We start from the raw sequence: 16,733 nt of genomic DNA, 5'->3' as shown, positions 1-16,733 counted from the left end.
AGCATTTCATTTGATTATGAATTTACATGACTGGCTTTTAAAACCAATACATGTCCACATATAGTGGTATATATAAAATTTGTATTTATTTTGTTCATTTAATGCTTTAATACGAGTATTTTCACATGTTGCCAGAAGTCACTTTATACATTTTCACTGGATACATAACATACAATATTATAAATATACTGTAATTTAAATTTACTTAACCATCACACCTTGGTGGACAGTGGACATTGAGGTTATTTCTAGTTTTGTGCAGTGATGTCTGAACTTCAAATATTAGCTTTGAACAGGCTTTCAAAGTGAGTTACTGGTGAAAAAGTAAGAACATTCAGAAAAATTTCTGAAACATGCTAAAACTGCTCTCTAGGAACTAGACACTAATTGCTACCAGCTATGAAGGCTAATCCCCTTTTCCAGAGCTCTTATCAACAGGAATGCTATATAATTTTTTTAATTTTTCCTAACACGGATAGACAAATAATAGCATATCATTTTATTTTTCATTTAAAAATTTAAATGAGAATACATGATTCAGATACATATGCAAACATAGTGATCTATGCCACTTATTATATGAATTGCTATTTATACCATTTTGTCCACTAACAACAAAATTCACCATCCTCAACTTCTGTTATTCTAACTACCTCAATTTAGCTTATAAAAAAGGCTGTATGATCCGAGACTTTTAAATTAAGGTCAGTGTTTCATTTAGAGGAATATAAAGGAACAGTACCAAATAACAAGATACATTATAAATTTGCAGCTTAGTGGGACTCCCTGGTGGCACAAGGGGTTAGTCTCAGCACTATCGCCAGCCACTGCAGCATATGTTCAATCCCCGGCCAGGGAGCTAAACCACATGGCGCAGCAGACCTCTCCTGTCTCACATGCTGCTCCCCTCAGCAGTGTATTTCATTAGATCCACCTGTTCTGCTCCCCACTCTGTCTCTGGTGAATCCTCTCACTACCACCTCCATACCTCTGGCCTGTGCCCCAGTTCTTGTATGCATAAATAATTAAAAATAAATCTTTGGGGAAAAAAATTTCCAGCTTAATTCACAAGTTTTACAAGTATTATTTAAAATGCAATAGATTTTATAACAATTACTTAATTTGATACCTGCTGAATTCCAAGGCACAAGTATAAGATACTGTCTGGATCATATTTTTCACCATTTGGTCTCCGCACCTCTTGGATAAACTGGCATAAGCCCAAACTCAATTCAGCAAAAGTGCAGGACAGAATATCTTCCTTCAGCTTGATAGCACGGACTGTGGAAAGGTAGAAAACATCTGACACATTAATTTATAAGAAACACAATAAAATTACTTGACTCACTGAATAAATATTGTCTACCACTATGCCTAGGCATTACGGTATAGATTTGTGAATACGTAAGACTGGTTGTAATCTCAGACCTGTTCAGCTGAGAAAATAAAGACAATACCACACATATTGTGATGTGTGACAGAAGAAACTTTATGTAAACAAGGTTCTATGAAAGCAAATGAGGGGCCTCCCCTGGTGGCACAGCGGTTGCGTGCTGGGCTGCAAGGCTGCCTGCAGCCTCTGCAGCGCTGGTTTGTTCCCCGGCCACCAGCGACGGTCCCACACAAAAAAAAAAAGAAAGAAAGAAAGCAAATGAGGTGCATAAAATAGGGAGGGGTCAAGTCACATCCTGGAGGATAGAACTTGATAGGTAAAAAAAAAAAAAGCTAAACATGAATAAAGAATTCCAATCTGAGAATATAAAAAGATTTCCCAGAATATATTTCACAAAGTAGTAGTTATATGAGAGTTGGAGAAAAGTGGGTTTCTAAGATCAGAAACATTTGTAAGATAGCAGCATATTGTATCTAAAGAATTGCATCTAAAGAATTCATAACAGTCCTTGGTATATTAAAAATTCTGAGTACTTCTATAAAAAAAAAGGATGCTGTTTAGTTTTAACTCAAATTTAGTTGAATACAGAACATTTCAATTAACATGCAACTTCTTCATGCCCTAGGAAATGCTAGAATACAGTATAACCCGCACACATAAGCGAAAAGTTCAAGGACTTAGATGTGTAGGAGAAAGCAAGAAAAGCAAACCTCATCTATTAAAATTTTGAAGACAAAAAAGAGTTGAATAAATTTTGAGCAGGAGTTCAAACTGATTTATGGATTATGGGGTTAGAATTGAAATACCTTTCCTAATCATTATTCTTTTGCATATTTGGAAATGATTGTATGTTTCCAAAGATATACTTGAGGTCACCTGAGCTAAGTTTGTAAAATGTAAATGGTGGTTCATGCAGGCAAAGACAGTATTCGGCCTTTTTCACTGAATATTTAACACCATACCTGATATGTGATAGATATTTAGTAAGTATTTTCTGGATGAATGAGTAGTAGAAAGAGTAGGCAACCCTCTGGCTATTGCATTTCTTTATTATATGGCTGTCTAATACAACACATACTTTCATTCTCACGACTCCCTTTTTCTTTTTAAAATGAAGTGCTGTGGCCCAAAGTGGGAGGTTAAGGACCTAATAAACCCCCATTAACAGGTATATATTTATATAACTCTGGAGATTACACTTGATTTACAGGAACTCAATGAGTTAGTCACGGAGCAAAGTAGTGACTAACTGCTCCAATAAGGAGGGATACATGTATCCTAAACCAGAAGGACAAATTGAGGTGAATTCAGGAGGGCATGCAATCTTCCAGGTATTAGAGAGAAGGTAGAGTTGGAAAGCGACAAGAAATATAGTTACAAGGATATATTCAACCATCCTTGTTTGACCTCATACCACAAAAATTATGTAAGCTTCTTACATAAACTACAGATAATTAAAAACAAAATATAAATTGAAAACAAAAATTTTAACAAGACATCAAATCAGTCAAAAATAAAGAATGAAACGAAACCAATTTGGGTTCTAAAATTATATACTGCTACTCCACTTCAACTATTTATTTGGTTCTAAATTTCCTGGCACTCAAAGTGAAACCCACAAATATGATCAGTTAGATAGAGTTCATCATTAGGGAAAAGAAGGACATTTCCAGGTATTTTTCTCAAAAAAAAAAAAAAAAGTTTTCACTGGTTCAGTATGGGATGCTATACATACAGGTTCAAGAAGACATATTTGATATACTTCCAAGACTCCTCACATTCCTTACATTTATATAATAAATCAAGATCAAAAGATAGTCTTACCTTTATAATAAGTTCTTTAAAACTGGGAGGATATTAATTCCTTTTTTAAACCTAAAACTCCAAATTTTAATAATTTTAAACATTTCCTTTACACATTTAAATTGACAGTGGTATTATAATGTAATAATTCAGATCATCTGGAGAGTTTTACCTCTGCAGCCTGACTCTGAGGACTCTTGAGAGAGGACTTGGTCTTGAGCACTTCCTAAGGGGTCAGAACATGGGCTAGATGAGGCATGTTCAACTCCTAACAAGGAGAAAAAAATAAAGGGAAACTTTTACAATGGGAAAAATTTAAGTAAAGCCAAAAACCCAAGTTATAAGGAACTCTATCCCATTTAATAGATTCATGATTTTTAATTTATCCTTATTCCCCTCCCTAAATCAAGACACAAACTCATGTATATATTTACCGCCACATTTTAGATCTCCCTGTTCTTCCTTGGCGTTTTTCCACTGAACCCAGTTCTTCCATGCATTTACCCCATACATGTATTTCAGGGTCATTCCAGATACTGAGCACCCTTGAAAGGCTCCTTGAATAAGACTCCTGGGCTCCACAGCCACTATAGACTTCTTGCGTCCCTGTAAGAATTGCAAAATTTTACAGAATATTTACTTTGGATCTTTAAGAATTGGAGTTTTAAAAATTGGGAAGGGCATAATTTACAGAATTTAGTTTTAGATTCTAAAGATTCAAAGTTCTAAGAGCTAGAAACAGTTTTGGAGATTATCTAATCCAACCCACATGAAAAGTTTTAAATCGTATTGTAATAATTACTAACATTTGAATACTTGTTATGTTCTAGATCAACCAATCAGGTCTGAATAAAAGTTATTACCACTCAATTCTATTTAATGGAACACATGAAAAGATCACACTATAGACTAAAACATACCATAAAAGAAACCTCAGTAAGTCCTCTAATTACAATGGAATTATACTAGAAATCAATAATGAAACAATGTTAAGAAAACCTTCAAAATTGGAAATTAAACAACACATTTTTTAAGTAAGTACCTGCCATGGGTCAAAGAAGAAACCACAAATGCAATTAGAAAACATTTTAAACCTAAATGAAAATGAAAACAAAATACATCAAAAGTTTTGTAACAGAGCTAAATCAGTGCTTAGGAGGATATAATATTAAAATGCTTCTATGAGAAATGGGAAAAAAAAAGTCTAAAACAGTAATGTAAGGTTTTGTATTAAGAAACTAGAAAAAGACCATAAACCCAAAATAAGGAAAATGATGGCAAAAATTAAAATAAGAGCAAAGTTCAAATTAAAAAAATAGAGAAAATCAATAAAAATTTTAGAACTGATAAATCTCTTGTTAGAATGACCAAAGGTGTATGTGTTGGGGGGTGGGGGGAGTAAAGACACAAATTACCAGAAACTGATCTTGCAGACATTATAAGGATAAGAGAACACTGTTATGCCAATAAACCTGAAAACACAGATGAAAGGAACAAATTTGTTGGAAGATAAAAACAAGGTTTTCTCTAAAAGACATAAAGTAGTCATAGATATTAAATTCATCGTTTAAAACCTCTTCACAAAACAATTCCACGTTGAGATGGCTACACTGCTGAATTCCACCTACCAGTTAAAAGTAATTATATAATTCATATTTCAGAAAATAGAAGATGAAACACTAACTCACCTTCTATTGTCTCCATTACCCTGATAGCAAAGCCAAAGTCATTACAAGAGAACTACAGATCAGTATCCTTCCTGAACAGACATATCAAAAACTTTAACAAAATATTAGCAAACTGAATCTAGCAATATATAAATACATCATAAGAAAGTAAGGTTGTCCCATGAAAGTAAGGTTAGTCGATCATTTGAAAAATCAATACTAAACAAGAAAAGAAAAATCAACTTGTTTCACCATTTTAACATATAAAAGAAAAACCTGAAAATCAATAGATGCAAGAAATGTGCCTGACAAAGTTCAACAATCATGATAAAAGTTCTAAGCAAATTGGAAGTGGAAGAGAATGTCCCCATCCTGATAGAAGTCATTTAGGAGAAACTGACAGATATCATCATATTTAAGGTTGCAAGACTGAACACTTGCCTAAGAATGGGATCAAAGCGTGAAGGAGATCTGTTCTCACCATTAATACTCAACACTGTGCTGAAGATCCTTCCTAGTGTAATAAATCAAGAAAATGCATTCAGATTGGAAAGAAAAGACTGTCTTTATTCAGATACTATGACTGTTTAGTTAAAAATTCTAAGGACTACAGTTGAGCAAAATAATAATATACAATCACATACAAAAATATCTATTTCTATATACTAACAAGAAATACAGAAAACGTAATTTAAAAATAAACTACAACAGGATCAAAAAAATTTTTAATATGTCTGAAGTAAGTGTAATGAAACATTATATTGTACAATGAAACATAAAATATTGTTGAGAGAAATTAAAGATGATCTAAATAAAGGAGAAAGATTGTATCTTCATGGGCTGGGTGGCTCAAAACTGTTAACATCTCAGTTCTCTGCAAAGTGATCTATGTATTCAGAAAATCTCCATTCAAAATTCTAGCAGATTTTTAAAAATAGAAATTGAAAGCTGATTCTAAAATTTATATGGAAATATACATGAACAATTTTGAAAAAACAAGAACAAAGTTAGAAGACTTAAGTCTCCTGATTTCAAGACTCACTGTAAAGTTAAAATAATCAAGACAGGGCCTCCGCTGGTGGCGCAGCGGTTGAGCGCTGGGTTGCGAGGCTGCCCGCAGCCTCTGCAGCGCCAGTTCGATCCCCGGCCACCGGCGAGGGTCCTACCAATAAATAAATAAATAAATAAATAGATAAATCAAGACAATGGGTATAAAGACAAATCAGTGGAACAGAATAAAGTTTCAGAAGTATACTGACACATACATGACTGGCTGACTTTTAACAAAGGTGCCAATGTAATTCAATGGGAAAGGACAGTCTTTTCCAAAGAGTAGTACTGGAATATTTGGAGATCTACATATAAAAAAATGACCCTGGACCCTTGCCTCAACTCATACATAAAAATCACCTCAAAATGGACCACAAACATAAAATTTCTGAAAGAAAACAGAGTATTTTAGTTATCATAGATTAAGCAAAGATTTTTAGATGATTTTTAAAAAGCATAACCATGAAAGAATAAAAACACATAAAGTGGACTTCCTGAAAGTTAGTAAGTTCTATTCTTCACCATTAAGAAAACCAAAAAGGAAGTTACAGAAGCAAAAGTAAAGAGAAAATAAAAATCATAATAAAGAACATTACAATTCAGTAAGATGACAATCAACTAAAAAATATGTACAATAGTTTTGAAAAGACATTTTACCAAAGATAGGCGAGGAATAAATACATATATGAAAAGATGCCCAATATCATCAGTCATTAGGAAAATACATGTTAAAATCACTGAGATACCACCAACATTCACTAGAATGGCTAAGATTAAAAATGACACAATCAAGTATAGGCAAGTATAGCACTCACACAGTGCTAGAAGAATTGAAAATGGCATCACAAGTTTGGTAGCTTTCTTAAAAACTTAAAAATACATATACCAAAAAGACCTTACAATCCCACTACCAGATATTTTTCCTCAAATGAAAACATGTCCACACAGAGATTTATACATTTCATTGCAGCTTTATTAGAAATAGCCCCAAAGTGGAAACAACTCAAATTTCTATCAAATGTTAAACAAATTGTGGTTTGTCATACAATGAAATGCTACTCAGAAAAAAAAAGTACTCAACTACTGATATATAAAACAACATGGATGACTCAAAAACATGCTAAGTGAAAGAAGATAGACACAAAAGACTACATATTAACTGATTCCATTTATATGAGGTTTTCGAAAAGGCAAAACAATACCATTTGCCTCAGTTTACAAAAGCAAGTAAGTTATTGCTGGGAGCCAGAGATAAAGACTGTAAAAGATTATCAGGGAAGTTTTTGGGACAGTGGAAATGCTATGATTTGGGCGGTAGTTACTGCTGTATACATTTGTCAATGCCCATCAAATTATATATTAAAAATTAATGAATTTTTAAATGTAGTTATAATTCAATAGAGCTAATTAAAATAAAACTATTATTCTTTCAATTTTATTGGAAAATCCTGTCACCATGAGAAATAATTCATCTGAATTTTATTTTTCTATACATATGAAATAGCGAACCTCATTACTATAATGCCAAAAAGTTAAATTTAGAGACTTTAAAAAAAGTCTATAACAGGATTTTTAAGAAGTTTTCTAGAGTAAACAAAACACTACATCCCTCTATTTTAGAAACAAAAGGAAATATACCTGCTGAAAAAAAAAGTAAAATAAAAGACAAGGTTCTTGACTTCAAGAAACAAAAACTAAAGCACAAAAACACAAGGTTATATAAAAATAGTGTATGGAATTCCTGAATGGCTATTTCAGAATTTTGTGAACAGCAGAAACTAATAAACACTTAAAGAAGGAAAGAAAGGAAACTGTAGAAACATTAAGCTGTTGCTTACTCTTCGCCTGGGTTGGGGGAAGCCATCTCTGTGTCGCCGTCTTGTTCGAGAACGTGCCTGGTTCCCCTGTCCTTTATTAAGTGGGTCAAAGGATTCTATAGTAACAATCAGCAGAAAGCATAATGAGAAGAAAACAACTTACAAGCCTAAATTAAGATCTAGACTGGGGGTCGCCCTGGTGGCGCAGGGGCTAAGTCTCAGCACTTTCAAGCTATTGCCAGCCACTGTGGCATGAGTTCCATCCCAGGCCAGGGAGCTGACTCACATAGCACAGCAGACCTCTCCTGTTCTGTCCACTGCTCCCCTCAGCAGTGTATTTCAGTATCTGCCTGTTCTGGGCCCCACTCTGTCTCTGGTGAATCCTCTCACCCCCCCAAACCCCGTACCTCTGGCCTACAACCCAGTTCTTGTATGTGTAAATAAAAAAACAAAATTTTTTTTTAATTTTTAAATTTTTTTATTATTTATTTATATATATTTTACATCATTGTTCATTTTTGTACAATGTTTGCTTTTTTTTTAAAGATTTATTTTTATTTATTTATACAAGCACTGGGTACAGTCAGAAGCGCGGGAGGGTGAGAGAATTCACCAGAGCCAGAGCAGGGAGCAGAGCAGGCAGACTGAAGTACACTGCTGAGGGGAGCAGCGGGCAGCAGGAGAGGTCTGCACGCCATGTGGGACCCTCTTCTGGTAGCTGGGGAGCAGCCGGGGATTGAACAGGCGCTGCAGAGGCTGCGGGCAGCTTCGTAACCCAGCGCTCAACCGCTGCGCCACCGGGGAGGCCCATAAAAAAACCAAATCTTTAAAACAACAACAACCAAAAAAAGACCTAGATTGGGGGAGGAAATATCAGGTAATCATCACCACGTTATTTGTAATAAAATAAGAATTTTACTTACATACTTTAGAATCCCTGAAGGATACAGCATTTAGACCAAGACCATTTAAGTCCAAAATTATTTCTCTGATGCATTATAACTGTTTCATAATGTCAATTTGGAGTTGTGCCAATCTTCTAAAGGACTTTTGGTAGACAGGTTATATTGCACAAACCTGATGGAAAATCTGCTTCCAGATCCTGTTCAGTTTCCCCTTTTGAAAACTGCTTCAATTCTGAATCAGCCTCTTGCACAGCATTTGACTTTAAGGCATAATGATTCAACTCTTCCTCCCAGCTATGTGGAGTAGATACTGCCTCTGATTCAAGATCACCACTATATGTACTTCCTTGATCTGAAATATAGAGGAAACAGACAAGCCCTCAAAATAAGACTCTCAACATACTCAGGAGCCTTGAAATTGAGCCTACCAAAAATTGAGATATGGTTGCTGGACCAAGCTCACAGAACTGGATTCATATCCTTTGTATAAACTTTAGAGGATTACCTCAATTAATCCTTAAAACCAGTTATCTGAGGTAGCTTCTATTAGTCTCTTTGCAAAATGGCTCATGATCACAGATACCTTATGCCCCTTACAAACAGCTCAAATTACAAATATTAAATCCAAGAATGCTAATACTTTATGGGTTTTTCATGAACAAAGGATAGTGTTTTTTAAGATCCAAAATACATTTACAATCACAAACCTTTTTCAAATATCTTGGTGTCTAGAAAGAGTTCCTGTTCAGAAGTTTGGGATCCTAAAGAAAAAGCATATTATAAAACAATATAAATATGTATACAAAGCAAACTATCTCAAATGAAATGAGTACACTGCATACATGAATCACACTAAGGAGTACTAAGTAAATAGCCTTCATATTCAAAAAGAACAGTTCATTCATAAAATTAGACATCAGTGGTAAATACAGTCAAACAAATTACTACTAATAACATACTTCTAGTATGAAAGAAGCCATGACAAGCGAGACCTCGACTTTTGATAGCACATTTTTGTGCCACCTGCAACACACATACACATACATACATAAATGTATCTATTCACAAATTGAAAAATCTGCCTTAAATTCCTTTGTCCCCTCAAAACCCCCAAAACTATAATAACCTTTACCACTGCACTGAACAACCTATAGACTTATAAGTTACATGAGCATCAGCACATAGAACTAAACAGAATAAATAGAATAGAGTTCTGTAAGTTATAAACTACTTTAAAAGCTCAAAGACTCAAAGTATTTTAAAATTCAGGTTTTTTTTTTTTAAACCCAAGAAAACTTCTTTTCCCTGAAATGGAAGATAAATTAGCCAGATGTTTCCCAGTGGAATTCATTTCTCCTTCCTCTGTATTTATAAACCATTTGATTTTACCTAGACTAAAGGGATCACTACTATCTGTCTTGAAGTTTTGCCAAGTTTTTCCCTCTGTCTCAATTGTAGGCTAAGGCAAAGTTATAGTATTTGTACAAAGGAAGCCCTTGATAAATGTTAAGTGTTAATATGAATGGAGAAATCAACTGAAAATTAGGTTATCATCAGGAATTGCCTGAACTTCTGAACTACTCATAACATTAGAAGTTAGAAGAGCAAGCACACAGGAAATATCCTAAGATTAAAATCCACATATAACTGGGTCAAAATGAAACAAGAAATACTAAAATAACAACAAGTAAATTTTTCCTATCTCTCAGAATATATACACAATTTAAAAATTTATTGACAACACAACAGAAAAGTTAACAATTTTTTCAAAAGCTACAGCACTCAGACAATTATCTTGCATTTACTGTGCAAAATCAAAACCCAAAGACCAGCTTTCTAAAACCATTACTAAAAAAAAGGGGAAAAAAAAGTCCAGAAAGAATAACTTCTTGGCTCATTGGTGACATACCACTTTTCATATTTTTGTGGAAATCCACCCATGTAATTCAACTATCTTAAACACCATTTTTTTTCTCTCTCAGTCTGATTATATCTTTTCTTCTCTTATACTGAAAGATCATACAGATACTAATTAAAGCTAGAATTCTACTGGAATGTGTATGACTGAGTTTACGACACATACTCTGGGGTAGGACAAACCTGGATTCAAGCACTTCCTGACTACGTGACCAGGACAAGTATAATATTCCATTACCAAGGAGGGATATCTGAAGTAAACAGTACTCATCCACACCCCACATACACAAAATATTATTTTGATTAAATGAGAAGATACACATATGCATTTAGGACAATTCCTAGAGTACGGTAAACACACATAAATGTTAATTAATGTTACTATCATTATTCTACACTAACAGAATGGGATTTACATGTAAGTTATTTTGAACCAAATGGTTTTGTCTCCTAAAGTTCCATGTACCTTCCAACCAACATGCAGATTATCATACAACAGGAATTGTTATTTGGGGATCATGGCTTTGAACACAGGGAAAAAAATCAGAAAATAATTACAAAATTTAGACAGAGGATATTTTTCTAGAATAATTAACAATGAAAAACTGTACTTATTTTTCTTCATAAAAAGGAAAGAGGTTATCAATAAAGTTTAACAAGTCTATAGGCTTGATTATTTAAATACAGCAAAACTTTTAGAACATCTTGACTGGCTGATACTTAAAATTACTTGAGTTACCTGAAAATTTGTAGGTGTGTTTTTTCTTTCTTTACTTTAAAATAATACCAACCTCCCTGGGATAGAGTCTTCTCCTTCTCTTCATCTTCTGCAATCATTTCTGCCATTTCAAGGAGATCAGCTTCAAATGGATGTGAGGGAAGCTTTTCCTTAATGTCTTCAATACTCTCAGTGACTTTATCTTCATTATCCATTGAGGATGGAATGAACATAGGGACAGGCATCTGAAAGACCGAGCATGGACTGACAATATATTCATGATCAAAACTGTTATTTACGAGATGATTGAAGTACTAAAATAATAAACAAATATAAGGTACCTCCAATGCTGAAATTAAGACAGTCTTGCTAGTTTTGTTTTTATAAGCCTACAACAACCTAAATAAAAAGTCAGTAAGGACTTTTGTTTCTATTAAACCTCTAGAAGAGAATTACCTAAGCTACTTTTATTTTGGTTGTGATTACATTTCTTGCTTAACATTTTCAAAAAACCGTTCACCTTAAGAATTCAGTACCAAAGAAAAGTATATTTCAAGTTAAAAAAAATGAATATATTTTCCTTTAATAAAAAGTCAGAATCATGTAAATCACAGTATTCATAGTTTCATCACTGCTAGAATCTAGGATTCTAACATACACAAATTCTGATCTTTTTCTAAGTGATCTTACTGTGTATGAAATGTTTGTGAAAACTATATATCAGTACCTTCTCTGAGAAGACAGAGACAAAGAGAATGGGTCCTTCATGTATTTCATATTAAGTAACACAGTAGTATGACACTAGCCAACCAGAATCAGGTATATTTTACCAACAAGTGAAAAATTTATTTATGGAGCTATAAATTTTTAACTGAAGAAAATGTATGCTAATTAGCCTTAATCTCTAAATGATTACTCACTGGAACTGGAATTCCAAACGGGACTGGTGTATACTGAGTATAAAGATGAAGAGGTATGGGCACAAACACTGGTACAGGCACTGGCACCACAATAATCTGGGGCTGACTTGGAGTGTCTTCTAATGAGGAAAAAAAAACACAGAGGGTTAAGAAACATTTTAACAAATTAACATTTTAATAAGATAAATTTTTTTTTTTACAGAGAGAGTCATAGTTCAAAATAAGTATAATCTGACATGAGAAGTTCACAGAAAGAAATAACTGAAATAGCTAAGAGAGATATAAGGACAGCACTAGCAAAAAGTAGGCAATACAATAAATATCAATGATATGACAATAAAATTATGGGAGGATACAGTTTGGATAGATGAATGGAAAGTATCAGAATAGTGATTTCAGAAAAAGGTTTTAGGGCCTCCCCGGTGGCGCAGCGGTTGAGCGCTCGGTTGCGAAGCTGCCCGCGGCCTCTGCGGCGCCGGTTCGATCCCTGGCTGCTCCCCGGCCACCAGAGGAGGGTCCCACATGGCACGCAGACCTCTCCTGCCACCCGCTGCTCCCCTCAGCAGTGTACTTTGGTCCTTCTGCCTGCTCTGCTCCCCGCTCTGGCTCTGGTGAATTCTCTCACCCTCCCGCGCTTCTGACTGTACCCAGTGCTTGTACAAATAAATAAATAAATAAATAAATAAATAAATAAATAAATAAATAAATAAATAAATAAATAATAAATCTTTAAAAAAAGAAAAAGAAAAAGGTTTTAGAAAACTATGTCAGGAGGGTGAGAATGGGGGTGGGGAAGGATATAATGAACTGTGGTGGAGGATCGTGGTGCTTTGGTAGTAAGAATGCCACAGTGACTACACCGGAGAAGGGAAAAAAATCCCACACTTTCAAAATTCTAACAAGTATGTAAAACAAGGGTCACCAATAAAAAAGAAAGAAAATTCTAGCAACAATTCACCCCCGCCCAAAAAAACCTATGTTAACCTGAGTAAGTAATATATATCAAAGGGGAAAATTAATAGGTAGAGGAGTCATTTTTGTGAAGTGATAATGCACCTAAAATCATTTCTAATAAATAGAGGGAAGTTATTGCAGATCTATTAACAGAGAGTAATATGAAGAAAATGGCATTAAAAAAGATTAATTTGTAAGTAAGTAACAGGGATATAATGTTGAGCATGGTAACTAGTAATATTGTAGTGCTTATTTTAAAACTGTTAACAATGCAGATCTTAAAAGCTCTTATCACAAGAGAAAAAAAAAAACTGTAGCGGGCCTCCTCGGTGGCACAGCGGTTGAGCGCTGGGTTGTGAAGCTGCCCGCAGCCTCTGCAGCGCCTGTTCAATCCCCGGCTGCTCCCTGGCCACTGGAGGAGGGTCCCACATGGCACGCAGACCTCTCCTGCCGCCTGCTGCTCCCCTCAGCAGTGTACTTTGGTTCTTCTGCCTGCTCTGGCTCTGGTGAGTTCTCTCACCCTCCCGCGCTTCTGACTGTACCCAGTGCTTGTATAAATAAAAAAATAAATCTTTAAAAAAAAAAAACAAAACTGTAGCTATGTATGGTGATGGATGCTAACTAGACATATTCTGGTGATTATTTTACAATACATACAAATTTGAATCATTATGTTATACACCTTGCTTATAACCAATGTTTACCTCAATTAAAGATTAATTTGACTGGCTTTCTAGCATGGGAAAAAAATTATATACTGTAAAGTACAAGGCAATTAAAATATGTGGAGCTATGATGAGTGTATGAATTAGGGTGCTTATAAAAAATAAATATATGTAATACATTCTAAGATATTAAAAGATGAAACAGAACTTGGGAACTAAGACATAAGAATGCAGAAAATGAGAAGAATGGAGGATTCATTCAATTATTTAATAAATCTACAGAGTTCTTTCTGTTTGTCAGAAAAAATATACTAGCTAATTTTAAAATCATTCACGTAGGAGAGAGCTAATGTGAGTAATACGTAGTAAACAGGCTGACAATCTGACTACAGTTAGCTGTGGGAAATAACATGGAATCATTTTACCATGGTGTGGGATCATAAAAAAACAAACAAAGATTAGAGATGTCTGATAACTAAGCTTACATAACATTAAATAACTCACTATTAATAAAATAAAAATACAGGGATATGTCTTCTATAGCCTTACTATTCAGTGTGATCCATGGATTGAGCACCGACATTACTCAGGAGCTTGTAAGAAAGGCAAAATGGCAGGCCCCTCCTCCATAAATCAGAATACTTAGTAAGATTCTCAAGTAGTTCACCTATTAATGTTTGCAAAGCACTGGCCAATAGGATAACTTTCCAGATCGAGGGATCTAGGATTCCATTCTAGAATAAAAATTCTGAAGATTTTTATTGGCAGCACAAGGAGCTCCACAGACACATTCCCTAGACAGACAAGCAAAGCTGGCAAAAACTGTTTTAAAAATAAACATTGAATTAGAAAACTGGGGCCTCCCCGGTAGCACAGTGGGTTGAGCACAGCGCAGTGAAGCTATGCAGCACAGGTTCAATTACTAGCCGGCTGAGGAGATTCCCATATGGCATGGGCAGACCTCTTCTGCAGCGTCCACTGCTCCCCTCAGCAGTGCTTTCCATCTGTCTGCCTGTTCTGCGCCCCGCTCTGTCTCTGGTGAGTCCTCTCACCCTCCCGCACCTCTACCTGTACCCCAGCTATTGTATAAATAAAAAATAGATCTTTAAAAAAAAAAATTAGAAAACTGGAAATTGTCCTACGTGCATTTGGCAAGTAAATAAACATTTATTCAAGAAAATCTACTAAATTCAGTAAGAACAGTGGGAGTCTGTGATATCTGAGCTGCCACCTGCTCCATATCCTCAGCAAGATCAACTTTATAGATACTCCACTCTCAGAGCAAGTGACCAAGAAAGAGATTTGGGCAGAGATTCCATACCAAGAGAGTTAGGTACAGAAGATCATAGGCTACCAGTGGGTTGAGCATCTGGAGAAGTGGCTCTGGGATTTTGCTTGGGGGAAAGGCAGTTAATAATAAAGCCCTGAAGTTCTCCCCTAAGGAATTAACGTTATTTGAAATAGAATATGGAAAAGTTCAATCCTAGAGGCATTGTGGAAAACACTCCTCTTAACACCTGTCTAACAATCGAAGTCTAGGTTTACGCCAAAATATACACTGTCATTCATAAGGAATTTAAAAGAAGTGTTCATTCTCCTTGCTAAAACTTTTAAGTTTAGATGGTGAAATCATCTAACTAACAAGGTGTTGTAGGAACTATTAATAAACTGAACATTGTATATAAGCAACCCAGCACTTCACCCAGGAAAAAGTAGGCAATCAATTAATATAAGCAGATACTATATTCCTTTCCCATAAAAAGAAAAAAAAAAAAAAACACTAAAATGAAGAGAAAGTATAAGGAACAGACCTGTCTGGCATTCTTTGTTTTGGGTATGTGGTTTGCAAGAGGTGGCTTTAGTCTGTGTGATGGGTTTGCACAATAAAGCTTTATTCTTCAGAAGTCTTGGAGGCTGGGAAGGTGGTAGTTTCAGTACATCTGTTTGTGTACTTGCCTGGCCAAAAGAAAAAAATCAGAAACCAAAGAGGTTTCAAACTTATAATTAATTATAAGGTAAGTTACAGTTTTGAAAGAAATATCATATTGGAATTACATAGACAACAAAACAAAAACTTTTGGCCAAATTTATAAGAAATACAATATTCATGAAATATGAATAGCAATAAAAATATTTTGATAACTTTATACTGGCTCTGAATCTAATTACCAATTTTATTTACTAAGAAAAAAGCTATTTCTATTGTAAAACACTGTTGATCAGTAACAACGTTGGGTTAGTTTAAAAAGAGAACTATTGGGCCTCCCTGGCGGCGCAGCAGTTGAGCGCTGGGTTGCGAAGCTGCCCGCAGCCTCTGAGGCACTGGTTCGATCCCCGGATGCTCCCCGGCCACCGGAGGAGGGTCCCGCATGGCGCGCAGACCTCTCCTGCTGCCCGCTGCTCCCCTCAGCAGTGTACTTCAGTCCTTCTCCCTGCTCTGCTCCCCGCTCTGGCTCTGGTGAGTTCTCTCACCCTCCCACGCTTCTGACTACCCATTGCTTGTAAATAGATAAATAAATAAATCTTAAAAAAAAAAAAGAAAAAGAAAAAAGACATTTCTCCTTAAAAATTTCTTAGTTAAAAAAATAAAATAAAAAGAGAACTATTACTTTTAACCTACAAAAGCCTTAGGCTACTTAGTTTCAAACTAAATACAAATAACAGAATCATTTATGATCATTTAACTTGAAAAAAGATGATGTGAAGACCAAAAACCAAAAAACACTTTCAATGTGTCAACGCTCTGGTCATAAGTTTTTCTCATTTGTTTTTTTCTTCTTCTAAGAGATAAAGCAGAAAACACGGAGTTTAAAAATGATTACTTACATGTAAACTAAACTGGGCATGAAACAAACTATATTTTACAAATATTTTATTTATAATCTCACTACATTATAAAACAAACAATCTTTAATGCCTGAATT

At 34.9% G+C, this 16,733-nt stretch overlaps 1 protein-coding gene across 6 annotated transcripts in view; it reads right to left on the bottom strand.

The window, feature by feature from the left end:
• ZMYM4 (zinc finger MYM-type containing 4) overlaps positions 1-16,733 on the bottom strand; it is a 122,554-nt gene that overhangs the window by 15,520 nt on the left and 90,301 nt on the right. For all 6 annotated transcript variants that reach the window (XM_054690918.1, XM_037500117.2, XM_054690921.1 and 3 more), the window contains 9 exons: positions 15,621-15,765; positions 12,191-12,309; positions 11,344-11,515; positions 9,343-9,396; positions 8,808-8,987; positions 7,752-7,846; positions 3,631-3,802; positions 3,369-3,464; positions 1,130-1,281 (listed from right to left, as the gene is read on the bottom strand). In XM_054690918.1, coding sequence (XP_054546893.1) covers positions 1,130-1,281; positions 3,369-3,464; positions 3,631-3,802; positions 7,752-7,846; positions 8,808-8,987; positions 9,343-9,396; positions 11,344-11,515; positions 12,191-12,309; positions 15,621-15,765 — 1,185 coding nt within the window. The remainder of the gene's footprint in view (positions 1-1,129; positions 1,282-3,368; positions 3,465-3,630; positions 3,803-7,751; positions 7,847-8,807; positions 8,988-9,342; positions 9,397-11,343; positions 11,516-12,190; positions 12,310-15,620; positions 15,766-16,733) is intronic.

The sequence above is a fragment of the Talpa occidentalis genome, unplaced genomic scaffold (assembly GCF_014898055.3).
Source record: "Talpa occidentalis isolate TD23 unplaced genomic scaffold, MPIMG_talOcc4v2.1 talOcc4.9, whole genome shotgun sequence".
NCBI lineage: Eukaryota > Metazoa > Chordata > Mammalia > Eulipotyphla > Talpidae > Talpa > Talpa occidentalis.
This window is presented reverse-complemented; position numbering and strand designations above follow the sequence as displayed.